The 13,614-nt window shown below is 36.7% G+C and overlaps 2 protein-coding genes across 4 annotated transcripts; one reads left to right on the forward strand and one right to left on the reverse strand.

Moving 5' to 3' along the window:
* Positions 1-1,576: 1,576 nt before the first annotated feature.
* Positions 1,577-5,354, forward strand: LOC113753423 (transcription factor BHLH094). 2 transcript variants are annotated; one of them, XM_027297568.1, is made up of 6 exons: positions 1,577-2,288; positions 2,673-2,864; positions 3,058-3,123; positions 4,021-4,089; positions 4,253-4,324; positions 4,879-5,354. In XM_027297568.1, the coding sequence occupies exons 1-6, from the start codon at positions 1,962-1,964 to the stop codon at positions 4,957-4,959; spliced, it is 807 nt and encodes a 268-aa protein (XP_027153369.1). In that variant the 5' UTR covers positions 1,577-1,961; the 3' UTR covers positions 4,960-5,354. The 2 variants fall into 2 exon arrangements, with proteins under 2 accessions (XP_027153369.1, XP_027153368.1); XM_027297567.1 differs by having other exon boundaries at positions 1,579-2,288; positions 4,831-5,354.
* A 1,660-nt stretch (positions 5,355-7,014) lies between these two features.
* LOC113753871 (ubiquitin-like modifier-activating enzyme atg7) lies at positions 7,015-12,154 on the reverse strand. Of its 2 annotated transcripts, XM_027298137.1 has the most exons (15): positions 11,958-12,154; positions 11,569-11,735; positions 10,978-11,201; positions 10,622-10,813; positions 10,483-10,537; positions 10,292-10,386; positions 9,911-10,097; positions 9,690-9,795; positions 9,461-9,605; positions 9,202-9,351; positions 8,929-9,117; positions 8,557-8,751; positions 8,360-8,475; positions 8,091-8,250; positions 7,015-7,856 (listed from the first exon to the last, which is right to left on the reverse strand). In XM_027298137.1, the coding sequence occupies exons 2-15, from the start codon at positions 11,705-11,707 to the stop codon at positions 7,683-7,685; spliced, it is 2,127 nt and encodes a 708-aa protein (XP_027153938.1). In that variant the 5' UTR covers positions 11,708-11,735; positions 11,958-12,154; the 3' UTR covers positions 7,015-7,682. The 2 variants fall into 2 exon arrangements, with proteins under 2 accessions (XP_027153938.1, XP_027153937.1); XM_027298136.1 differs by having other exon boundaries at positions 11,569-12,154.
* Between the last annotated feature and the right edge of the window lie 1,460 nt (positions 12,155-13,614).

The following is a 13,614-nucleotide window of genomic DNA, read 5'->3' on the forward strand; positions in this document are numbered from 1 at the left end:
TTTTTTTTTGGTTGCTTTCTTTTTAATAGTATCAATTAGACGCGACACTAGTTGTTTACGCGCATTAAGATAAATTCATTTTTTTATGAGACCGAAAGAAAGAAAGAAAAAATTGGCATTTTAAAAGTCAGGAATCTCGCGTAACTCAAGAACAATGGATAACCACGGAAATCACGAAGATTCAATTATTAGTTGATGGAAATTTCATTTTTGATACATGAAACTAATACTAGCAGTATTTGTTTGCTGAATCAAGAAAAGAAACAGGACCAACAAAAAAAGAAAAGAGAAAGAAAAAGAAAAAGAAAAAGAAAAAACATTCCTCAGTTGTTAGGTAATAGACCACATCTTTGCTTTGCAGTATCCAAACTAACCTCCAAAAGGGTGGGCCAAAACATGATGTGCCTTCATTGCGATCCACTATTCCAGATTTCATATAGTATCTGCTAAACCCATGTAATTTTCTAACCCACAACTATCATTATCACTAACCTTTCCACAAATAGACCACTTAATCATAATTCCATCAATCATTAATTAATGTACCCTTTAACGGCATTAATCCCTTTGTTAATAAATGCCTATAGCCAATATCATAATTAGTATCTTTCCCAAAATCCGAAATATATCGTGAAACCAGAATATCCAATCCTAACTTTTGTACTACACTGTATGCGTACTTCTCATTACCTAATGACGCCACCCCCTTTCCCATTTATCACACCAATAATACTCTCATCTACACCGCGCGTATGACTTCATTCATATCCCCTACCGTCCGATCAGAGGACTGCGCGTTTGACTTGTTGAAAACAAACTAAACTAAACTAATCTTTTTCCTTTTTTTTTTTCCCCCTCTTTGGTGAAAAGCAAAATCTATACTAAAGACAAACTAAACTCTTTTTTTTCTTGGTGAAAAGTAAACTAAACTGCCGAATCTAATTTGCAGTAGTGGTTTTTGAACTAGTTGAACTGGTTCTCAACATTAATGTTTCTTTTCCAAAAGTAAATCATTTCCATTTCCCTCATCCTTGTATCTGGTAGATTCTGTTACACACATCTAAATTTGAACAAAGATAAGTTTGTATTAAGTATTTCAAATAATTCATTTTAACCTTTAATTCTTTTTAATTTATTTCAAATAAGGAGTGAGATTTAAGAAGCAGAGGGAAAGCGAGGGAATTTGAACCCAATAACTTTTGGTGCCTTAACGTTAGCCATTAGATTAAAATTTCCTCGCCAGATTCGTTTCAAGCAGGAGAAAATAATAGTGGTATTAGCAATTTTACCTAGTACTTCCTCCGTTCCATTTTGATAACTCTGTTTTTCTTTTTCATCTATTTCAAATTATCCAAGAAAAAAAGTCAAATCAAAATGAAAAGTGGACTATAATTCGAAACAGATAAAAAAAGAAAATAGAACTATTAAAATGAAATAGAAGGAGTATAAATTTTTTGAAACGTAACATATGAACTTGTCCAAGAAAAAAAGTCAAATCAAATGATGGTCAAAGTTTAGATATATAAATTACTCTCCTCATTTACACCACGCTACGTTATATAAGCAAATCCGAGGGCAAGTGAGGGAGGGAGGTGGGAAGTACACGCGAAGAGTAGAGAAGAGAGGAGGGAGGAAGGTGTTTGTTGGGACAGGAAACGCTGGACCCTCCGAGAAAACCTCACTCCAAAGTCAGTTGTTTTCAACTCCCGAGGAGTGATAGTGAGAAGAGAGTGGTGGACAGAGAAAGAGAAAGCTACGGCAGAGTGAGCCACTAAGTACTGTACGCATACCAACGACAGCGCCCTCCACCTCCCACCGCCACCACCTTTACTTCCTTCAGCTGTCACCGTTCCTCTAACAAAACCTTTGCATCACCAGCTCTCCCAAGGTCTCAACCAATGCTGTGTAACTGAATAAATAAAGTTCCAGTTCGTTTTTGGATTCGGATCGGGTTGGGAGAAATGGATCCGCAAGCGTCCTATAATCTGGGATGTGATACGGCGGCGTATAACTTAGCGGAGATCTGGCCGTTTCCTATGAACAACGGTCCCGGTCCCGGTCCCGGTGCAAGCGCTGCGACGTCGTTTCACAATACTAATGACTTTGTTGCCACTATGAGTATGAACATGAATGTGAATTCCGGTGTTAATAGAGACCGTGATCCGATGGTAATGGAGCAGGCTCCAAATCCGACTCCCAACAGCAGTGGTGGCGGAGGAGCTAGGCGGAGAAGAGATGAGGATGAGGCAGTTAAAGGAGTTTCAAATAGCAGTAATGGCAATGCCATGGTAATTTTTCCTACTGAAATTACGCTCAATTTACGCTGTACATATGAAAGTTTACTAAGCTGGAAATTCTTTCCACTTTTTTTTTTTTTTTGCTTTTGTTGTTTAGTTGTTTTAGTTGAATTGCTTGGATGTAGTATATTAGAAGTTATTTCAAATCGGATTCTGCATTGTTTTAGAATTTGTCATTGTTTTGAGCTGATTTTATCTATATAAAGTTCATACGCATCAGAATCTAGAGTTCGTAAATTGAAGATCCACGTGGATTGCCTGTGCATTATACCAATTCTACCGTTACCGTTAGTTGCTTTCACTGTTTAACCTGAAGATTTGAACTATCAATTGCTTAATTTTGATTATGATTTAGCGGCTTTGACAATTGTGCAGAAAGCATGTGATAGTAAAAAACTTAAGACAGCAGGAGCGCATGAGAATCGGGAAGCGGAGGCAGAAGGGGAAGCAAATTCAGGCAAGGCAGCGGAACCATCTCCAAAACCGGCTGAACCACCTAAGCAAGATTACATCCATGTGCGAGCGAGAAGAGGTCAAGCTACAGACAGTCATAGTCTAGCCGAAAGGGTAATTTTCTTTAGATTATCTATCGATTTGTTGTAGTAATTCTTTGCCTTGCTGATAGTAAGGGTAATAGTTAACAGGTTGTGAGGTCTTCAAATTTTCATTCAGTAGCTGCATCAGATGGATTAATAGAAAAGTAGCGCGCTAGTTCTGGAAAATAACAAAGGCTTAGTTGTTTTATTTTACTGATATGCAGGCTAGGCGAGAGAAGATAAGTGAGAGGATGAAAATTCTCCAGGACCTAGTCCCTGGTTGTAACAAGGTGAGCTCTGGCTTTATATCCATTTGTCTTTTACTTCATGAACTAACAGTTCTTGTTTGTTGATACTGTGGTAAATTTCGACGTTGGGAAATGGTATCATTTGCTCGCTAATTGTCATATAAGATGACATAGAGAATTGAAAAAGAATTTTCTTTTGTTTTTCTTACTTTTTTTGATCCTTCTTATTCAATTGAGATTTCACACAGTTTGATCTTCATTAAAGCTGATGAAGCCACTTAAAGTATACTTCCCCTCCCCCCTCCTTTGGGTGATTAAGTGTTTATAAGCAACTTAAATCAACTTAGATCTCATTATGGGTGATAGTACCCATAGAAACAAATATGTAAGGTAGATAGTAAATTAAAGTGACACCTGATCCTTGCTGTCAAAGGTCATCAAGTTTTTGTAGTACAGCATTAATGAAAATCACCACAAGAGAATGAAAACAATAGGTATTTGAACTAAATTGGCGGAAGATGATCCTAGTGGTGCACCTTCCCATTGGATGGCTGAAGGTAGTGCTGCTGGAGGTAAAAAATCAAATCCCAAGAAATTTCTCTTTCAATCTTTTCCCTCCAAGAAATCTCTCTTTCAATCTTTACTCTTACAATTCGGTCAGATTTTTCCCTCTGTTACTGTAGACTCATTTTTCACCTTCGTAAGGAGTCTAGGGATAAATTAACACTGCTACATTGGTTGGAGTCTGTTTCTGTGGATGCTCTTTCTTTGTTTTATCCTGAGTGCTTTTTTTTTTTTAATGTGTAAGAGTTATTTCTGAATTGCACCTCTAGCTGTTGCACAATTTAGTTATCTTGAAGGGTAATATTTCACTTCTTTAAGCTGGCAAACTTTGGAGGATATGTCAGTTTTCTAACAGAAGTTGGTCTTCGGATTCAGGTTATCGGAAAAGCTTTGGTTCTTGATGAGATTATCAATTATATCCAATCCTTACAGCGCCAAGTTGAGGTACAGTCTGTACAGTCTTCCCCCTTCCCCCAAAAAGAAAAAGGAAAAAGAAGAAGAAAAGAGAAGCAGCTTCTTGTGAATAGTGGATAATCCTATGACTACTCCTGCTTTTGGCTCATTCTGTAACAGTTTATACTGAATTGCAAATTTACTTGCCGTCCAGTTTCTTTCAATGAAGCTTGAAGCAGTTAATTCAAGATTAAGCCCTGGAATTGAAGGTTTTCCCTCCAAAGATGTAAGTGCACTAGACATCTATCATGAGTTGCCAGAATTTGTCCCATGATAGGAGCTATACATTGTGAAACATTTGGAATTAGTGGGTGTGCAGTTGAGTCAAGCCAAATCATAACTCGATCTTCATAATTTGAGCTTACCTGACTCCTGAATCCTTACTTTTGTTCGAACTCCTTGCTGTCAAGAGTTCTTTTGTCTTGCTTAAAAGCTACGCTAAAGGAAAATCTCGTGACTTGGTGAGGAACTTTGTTTATCTTTTCTTTCAATGAAATGAAGACCAAACATCATTTCCTTTCTAAAATTTTTCAGCACTTCGAAACATATTATGTGAAGAAAGGACACCTTATTTATTAAACTACATACAGTAGAGAAAGATTGAAAGCTGTTGAAAGATCATAAAAGATAGAGACGGGACTTGCTACTATTGATAAAATATATAGATACTTTTACCTTTATTTACATAATTTTGGTGTAATTTTTTTGACATGTAGCACATGTTGTTTCCAGTTTGGCCAGCAGCCATTTGATTCATCTGGGATGGCCTTTGCTTCACAGGCGGTGAGGGAATATGCTAGGGGTACATCACCTGATTGGTTGCACATGCAGATTGGTGGTGGTTTTGAAAGATCATCATGAGTAAATATAGTTCAGATCAACTGGTAATAAGAGCGTTGAGAAACCAGGCTCATTCATTCATTGACCATCAGAAGATGTCCATTTTTCTGGGTCAAAGAGTTACCTTACACTCGTTTCTTCATCAAAGCCACAGAAATGTGGGTAGTCTCTTCGACTCCTGAAGCTTATATCAGAATATCTCCATAACTTGGTAAACAGAGAGAAATTGTTTAGCTTCTATACTTCTTCTGGCGGGATTGATCTATAATGTCTGGTACAGTGTTCTTGTGAGGTTGCTTGCCCAGAACTTATAAAGCTCGACTAATCTGTGTCAAATTTGTTTGATTGAATATATTAAGAAACCGAAGATTAACTGAATAAATAAAATTACAAGGATGTAAGTGCTTGTTTCAGAAGTTCCAATGCTTTGCTCTCATATTACCTGATTATGCGAGTTTAGACATTAAAAAGGGTTCAAGGGAAAGAAATTTCTTTTTTTGATGGTTCGCGGAAATTTGCCTTCCAGTTTGGTACCTTGGCAACGTAGGCCGATCTTTTCATTTGTCTTTGCGTTTTTCATTTAAAAGAAGGGGAACGAAATAGCGCAAAGGGATTGGTGGATGGAAATATGAACAAAAACCCTTGACCTCGCGTACAAGCTGCTCAGCTTGTAATTTCCATCTGTCCATGTATCAATGGCTGGCTGGCCGAAACCTCGTCCTATATTTGGCGATGTAGAAAAAGAAGAAAAATTCAACGTCCGAGAGTAATTTCTCATTACCAGAGAGTTTGCACAGTATTAAGATGCGGATGCAATGGAACCTTGGACCGCGTTTCAGCTTTTTGATTTCGATCAACAGAATCAATCATAAAGTACAATAGAAACCAAACAAAGCAGTTTGAAGCGGCCAAGTTGGGGTATTATTCCTTGATGGAAAAGTAAACCTGCTACTAAAAAAGGGTTGACAATTAAGCGGGCCATGGAAATTGCATGGATTCCGAAGCCGACTCTGGCTAAAAACAGCTCCAGCCAGATTGGGGGTAGAACCAGCTGATAGATAAACACCAAAATACAGTTCCCCCAAGTGTGCGTACCACCAAGATGAACGACAACATTTGCTTCCATGGATAAATGATGCGAACACGACCTAGCCAATGCTTATGTAACATTATGAGCACTTTGTCAAAATCACAAACAGAAAACAATGCCTTGCCCTCAAGTACTATGAAAAGAAAACCAACAGCAAAGCTGCAAGTGCAAAAGACACCTGTATTCTTGCAACAAAGGGGATGCACAGACCACAAACTTCAGAGAATTTATAGAAAGTGACCCAGAAAATGCAGATTAACCAATGGATCAAAATATGTGGTAGCTTATCCTTTCTCTTTATTTAATTAGACCAACTAACTAAGATGAGTTTTTCAACAAACTAACGTTTGTCATACAAAGGAACAAGAAACTGAGTAAGATCAAGTCAAAAAAACATGATGCCCACATATCAACTAATAACTGTATTCATGCAAAGAAATACTAATTTGATACCAAAAGTTGGAGAAACAGGAAAAGGGCGGATCTGAAATATAACAGGGGACAAGCGGCGAAGAAGAAAACTGTTCTTTAATGCACTAACTCCATTTTATGTAGTAAAATTGACAAATGATACACCTTCCAATGGCCAAATACTGATCCATAATAAGATTCTAGGCTGTGAACTAATGCAAACTCACCAGCCAGAAAGTTGTACTGTACCTGAAAGTGTTTAAACTAACAAATAGATGTAACGACAGACTAGAAATAAAAGCAGTGTACTTGAAAATAAAATAACACTTGACAAATGACATGAGAATCATAGGATATCTTTGAACAGTACAATATTTTGTGCAGTTACAAAGGTTTACAATAATTATTCCCATCCTTCATATGTTAAAGCTAATACCATCTAAATTACATGTAATTATATTCCACACCATTATTTTCACAGAGGTCTCCACCATGATCAAAGATAAAATGCCAAACAATATGAGCGTTGCTTGCAACCAGAACAACAGCTAGTTCCAGAGTTATGCACAAATAAGTAGTAAAAGGAAACTTCATATCTGCAAACAGTTATTCGTAAAAAGAGATAAACTTTTAAGGGTATGCATATAGTACATGAACCTGATTCAAGTTGAATGGAACTAAAAGATACTTGGGAAACCTGCATGATTGTGTCTTTACTAAAGACTTTAATCAGAGAATTTGTCACGAAACCTGCAGCTTTCATTCGGAGCCAGGTATCCAACAAATAACAGGAATAATAGTAGTATCTTTTTTTTTGTAACTACAAACTACATTACCAAAACAATTTCTGAAATTAGTAGCACTGGGAATGGATGCAATTTTGGAACATCTTCTTATGCTGTTTGCCAGCTAACCACTCCCAAGAGTTCTAATAACTAGTTTTTGGGGATGCCACAGAAAACGGGAAAGCAAGAAGCACATCCTAGTAGGTAAAGATAACTTCTTGTCTTCAAAACTTTTTCCTTCTTTCTGTTTGCCTTGTACCAACCATTCTGCAAGTGAAACTACATCAACAGACCCCCCCCCTTTCCAAAAAAAAGAAAAAGAAAAGGACAAATCAAGTAGAAGTCAAACTTTCGTCTCTTTTCTGGTGATTTCTACAACACTTCAAACAAGAACATTCATGTTAATTTCCACCAGAAGATTTTATATGATCAGATGAAGTTAATTACACCAGAAGATTTTATATTTCCACACAATCATCCTCCACATCATCAGTTCCAACTTCCCAATCCAAATTAAAAGAATCAGCTGACTTTTTCAGCTCTGTTAGTCCTGTTCGATCTTCTAGATACATAGGTGTATTGATAGCTTGAAGGACAAAATCCAGCCCTCTCTTCTGATATTCCAATATCACCTGGAATATTTCAAGTTCCAGAGACATCAAACAACCTCCAGAATTAAACAAAAACCAAAAGAAGGGATATGCAAAAGATTATAATAGTTTCACACAGGTAAAACGCAAAGCTAGAGAATATGGTTTTACGCCGACAAACAAAACCATTAATAAAATGATTGTCCGGGTTGTGGTGGTAAATAATGTGATGCATTTATTTACTAATAATGGGATTTAACAGTTTTAGAAACTTACAGTGCTGCTACAACCAGTGCAGCTAGAAGAGGCATGCCCCACAAGTGTTATCATAGACATCTGGGAGAGGGATCCTCGAATCTGATGGGGCAAGATACCAAGACAATTCTCACTGCTCGGGTTATTAGCTGAGTTTGCAAATTCAGCATCCGCAAATATCCTGTGTGAGAGCGTCCATAAACAAGAAACATGAAAACACAGCACACCCAATATAAAACTGTCATCAGGTAATAGCCATTGATAACGTCATGCAGTAAAAGGACAATTACCCCAAACGATCTTGTAAAATTCCTGCTAGAAGTTTAACAGCATAGCCAGATGTAATAGAAGCAAGTCCAGGAAGAGCAACTGTGCACTGCTGATCCAAGGTACGGTTTGCAGTCGACTGAAAGTAGAACAAGTGATCAATGCTTCTAAAATCAAAATCTTATAACTTAAAAGATATTTCAATAATTCAAAATATTACGTCAACTGGCGCAACCACGTCATTACAGAAATAGCATCCTAGTCTCTGTTTTCCCATCCTGTTTGTAAGTGAGAGGTTGTGCATTTCAGCAGACAAACTACTTAGAGCTCCAGAATCTTTGATCATGCTCAAAGGACCAGCTCCATGACGCATAACTACAAAGCTCTCAAATCCTAGAGCTGCTGTAATAGCTATCTACACAAAAAAGGATTATTTATCAGGACCATTGTACAAGTGAAAGCAACCCAAGGTATCTAGTCTTTAAGCATCAATATTTTAAAGCACACATTATATGTAAAATGATCCCAAGATATGATGCAACAACTATACAACAGGACAGAACTTAATAGGACATAAGTTAATAAACCATACCTTGTTAGCACTAGAGCAAAGAAGAGTAGGCAGCCACCGACTCTCTCGCGTATCAGTCAGCAAGAATATTACATCATGACATTCAACTAAATCGTGCAGCCGTTTACAATCCTCAAGCACACTTTGCTCTTCTTGTTCGGGCACCGGATGCCCAGGCATTGGAATAGCCATCACAATGCCTTCTGCTTCCTGAGAGGAAGAACAAACAACATCCTTTCAGCCAAAAAATCGATTTTTCTTAGGGCTAATTCATTTTGGGACTAAATTAATCACCACTGCAGGAAAGATGCGATTTAAACTTCTAACTGCAGCAATGGCCTTAAATTCACCGCAGTCATCTAATGTGTACAGGGACTGCCTCAGTGGATTCGAAATGGCAACCTTGCCGCTATCAAGCATTGTAATTTTACGGAAACCCCAAGCCTGCAAAATTAAAATAATTCTCAATAAGGTATCGAGGCATTAAGATTATCAAGTTATTGTTTCTTTCAACAAAAAGAGGTTTAACTTGAAATTGGTACCAAACACTTACCATAAGCAATCTAGCAACTTCGCATCCAAGTGTACCTGCTCCCAGTATAAGACATCTAGTAGCAGACAAGATGCTGAGGTTCAAATCTGGCACTGCACGCCATTTCATAAGCTTTAAATTCAAATCTGCACTTGATATGGCTAAACTGCACATCATAAACCAAAAATGGCCCGAATAAGGAGAATGAAACCACATTAATAAGCAATTTTTAACTAATTTCCTCTGATACCTAGTTGGATCCATAGCCTTTGCAAGGCTGATGAAGTTTGGTTTAGCATTCCCTTTGTTCACTTCCCATCCAACAGCTTTAGGCGTACAGTCACGAGTTTTCCATTCTAAACAAACGTGAGCATATACTTGAGAAAAGCAGGGAAACCAAAGTTTTGCTAAAAGTTGAAAGAACATGAGTAGCAATTTGAAGAAAAGCTGTTAAAGACTCTGCATCTCTACCTGGTGAAACTGATATAGAAGCTTCTCCAATGAGTGAAAACCCTAAATCTGCAAAACCACGAGTCTCGCGATAGCACAAGAAATGAACCTTCTCAAGACCCCATCTTATGCAAATATATGCAAGATAATTTCGAAGTGGCCAACCAGGATATGGAACATTACAAGGGTCATAAAAACCAAATAAAACCTGGACAAAAGAGCGGCACCAAAAATCGTTCAAAAACTATTGATTTTTCCTATGTTTCATTAAATGTACTTTGTAACTATATTTTTTGCGCATTATAAGTCCATAAAACAGAAGCTATCATTTGTCAAAATTTTATTCACTCACTAATAACGACTTTATTTTTATAGCAGCTAGTGTAAGGCATGTTAACAGACCTTTTGACCATCATCCATGCAAGCTTCCCAATCAGCTAGATGTCTAAGAGTAACATGAGAGTCTGAAGCAATACAAACCAGAAAAAATGGCACACCTGCAGTGACATCAAGGTTTAAATTCTTTATGTATCAGACAATACACATCAAATATACAAATTCTGATAAAACTACAAGCCATAATCTAATCATGCCTGTTGTAGAGCTTGTATTACGCCACTCATTACATGCTGATGACAAGGACTCAGCCTGTTTAACAAGTTGAACATCTTTAAGATCAAAATCTTATCTTTACAAGCTATCATCAATCCATAGAGTTGATCAGAGTAACACCTGTTCTAAACTAAGGCACTGGGATGCTGACCGCAAACTGACCACCCTTGCTGCAGGATCAAGCATTAGAGCCGGGAAAGCAAACCAATAACAAAAGCTCCATTTTTTCAGCTCTGCAAATGATATAACCATGAATCTTAAGAGCACAGAGCTGCTCTCCTCCACTTTACCATTGTGAATATCATCCCAAATCTGATATTAAACGATAAATAAACTAGATACATGAGCAATGTTCCAGCACTAGCACATCTAGCTTTCCATCCATCAAAGATTACAGCTAGTTAAGTAATCAAATTCAAAAATAAAATTTTCTCCACATGGCATTGACAGTTTCAATAAACTTCACTTCATAATACCTTCTTAGCTTCAGTCTCAAGTAAGCTCACTCTATCAATGCCATTGAAGCCCTCCAAAGTGTTCGTATTGTAAAGAATGCCAGGTACAGGACATCTATTCCTATTCCCCTGATTCAAAGTAGCAGGTAAGGATGATGATTGTTTTTGATCTTCACTAGGCAGAGACTCGGCCAGAAGGGTCAGACGACTTGGAACTTGCTTGTGCGAACAAGGTGCAAAAAAACCTAGCATTTTATCACAACAAAACCAAGCTACTAAAACCTGCTTAGGCATTATAAATAACTAAATAGTGCCATAAAATTCCAATTTCTACTTAATTTGATTGCTTGAAATATGTATCCCAAACTAAACCCAAAACAAAAAGTGGAAAAAAACATGTAGAAAAGCAGAAAGAAGCAACGGAAACCATAAATGGTGCGATATATATTCTCTATTTGCTCAATTTGATTGCTAACATGATTGAATAGCAAAGACAAGCTACAGGTATCATAAAAGATCCCATAAAAATTCAATCTTCAATCTTTCTGAGTATTTGAACCCAAAAAAAAAAAGCATAAAATTAAAGTGTAGAAAAAACAGAAAGAATTAAACCAGTAATGGGCATTGGAGATTCATCAAGCCGTAATTTGTTGAGCTTCAATGAAGATAATCTATGCCAGAAACCCTCATCCACTCTACTTTGAAACGGTGCAAATTTAAGCAAAGTTCCTTCCTCAGCGTCAACGTCCATGTTTGCTGATTTCTTTCCCAAAATTCCCCTGCAAGGCCCCTTAAAATTTCAAATCTTCGAAAAAAGAGCCCCCGAGGACAATACTTGATGGGTCCAAGCCAAATTGTAATTGAAAAAGTTTTGGTAAAAGATTTGCGAAATTAACCGAAGCCACAAAAAGCTTTGGCGAAAAGAAGAGCAAATATGGCGACTTCTTGTCAGGAGAAAAGTTAGAAAACTTCAAAAGGTGGCAAGGTGCCAATAATCGTACGGTAGATTGTAAACGTGTACTTTAGCCTTTGCTTATTCCCAGAGATAATTGAATTCGATGAAGCAAGGTGTTTGATTTGGTGTTGGAATGGGACGAGTAGGACTGTCAAACTGGCGCTGCCGGATACTTCAAGCAGCTGTTGAGAATTGGGATTCTCACTCTCTTTTTTTTTTTCCTCAAACTAGTGTACCACTACTTTTTTCTCCAAAACAGTTCTAGAGACTAGCACCTTATTTTTCTGCCCCTCGTGAAAATAGAATAAATCGCACGGTCTCCAACTTGTAGTTCCCAAAGTACAACGTAAATGGGTTTAGATTGCCCTTTTTTCCATAAAATTTTTATATTTTTAACCACATTTTTATTTTATGTGTATCAAATTACTACTATCATATATTTTCTATAAAAATTTTAAAACATAATAATCTAAACGGACATATTTGAAAATTACTGAAGAATCTCAAGTTGGACAAGTTCGGTAGGAGAAGGACAATTAATTTTTCAACGAGAAAAAAAATCCAAAGAATCATCTCATATATAATAATAAGCTATGGAAAATAGAGGAAATTAAAGTAGTTATTTGCACCGTATGAATAAGACAAGAATGTGCAATGAGACCACAAAATTAGTCATGTGACATAATTATTATCAATTGCTAGACAATTGTATAATTATACAAATACATTAAAAGGTTGATTATTTTCTTCTAGATAAGATTAAAACTTATGTTGGAAGTGGCATTTTTATGTTGTTATTTTGACATTAACCATAAGTAAAATTTGATGTTATCAAAGGAAAAAACACATTTGATCATTTTGACACATCCGTCTTTTATCTCACAACATAGAGTTTGAAAATACAAATTATGCTATAAATATTTGCTTCTCAATTTATAATTTCCAACCAGTAAACAAAAAGTAAAAAGAGTTAATGTAGGTGAGATTAAAAAATAATTTAAAAAATAAAGAAGTGATTCAATAACTTATTCATGAAACAAATAACTATTATTATTATTATTTTGCAGAAATTGGCGCAGAAGAGTGGGAGCAGTACAGATGTACCTGTTCTAACCGCCACATCCAACGTCATCACCTAAAATTTCAACTGTCCGCTCCATGATCATCACGACAATGGCCCTTTTCTATCGCCTCTCAGCCCCCATTAACAAACTTCGTTGACGGCGCAATTTAGCATCCTGCACGTCAAATAAACGTTGTCGTCTCTCCTCTTCATGACATCCTCTTTAACCTTCACTTTCCTTTCCGCGCGTACACAAACTATCCGGAGTTTTAATTTCTCAAAACCCGTGCAGAAAGTGCTCAACGCGCACACCCAGGAGTTGTTAAATCCCCACAGTCGTTAAGTACATTTACCATGATACGTAAAAATTGCAAATACTGTCCCTCATCTTTGCAACTCATCCTTTTTTGCCTCATGTATCTAAAAAAAAAACAAATACTCTAGTGAGTAAAATCCACAAACGCCATTTTCTTACTATTATTTTTTTAATTGCATAGAAAAGTCCTGAAATGTAATTATCAAAAGATAGTTTTGCATGAAAGAAATTCTTTAGTTAACCATAAAATTTAGATTTAATGTAAATCATCATTTTTTTTATTGTTAGTGAATGATATTGTGAAAATATAACACCATTTTAACA

This window comes from Coffea eugenioides, chromosome 11 (assembly GCF_003713205.1).
Source record: "Coffea eugenioides isolate CCC68of chromosome 11, Ceug_1.0, whole genome shotgun sequence".
Taxonomy (NCBI): domain Eukaryota; kingdom Viridiplantae; phylum Streptophyta; class Magnoliopsida; order Gentianales; family Rubiaceae; genus Coffea; species Coffea eugenioides.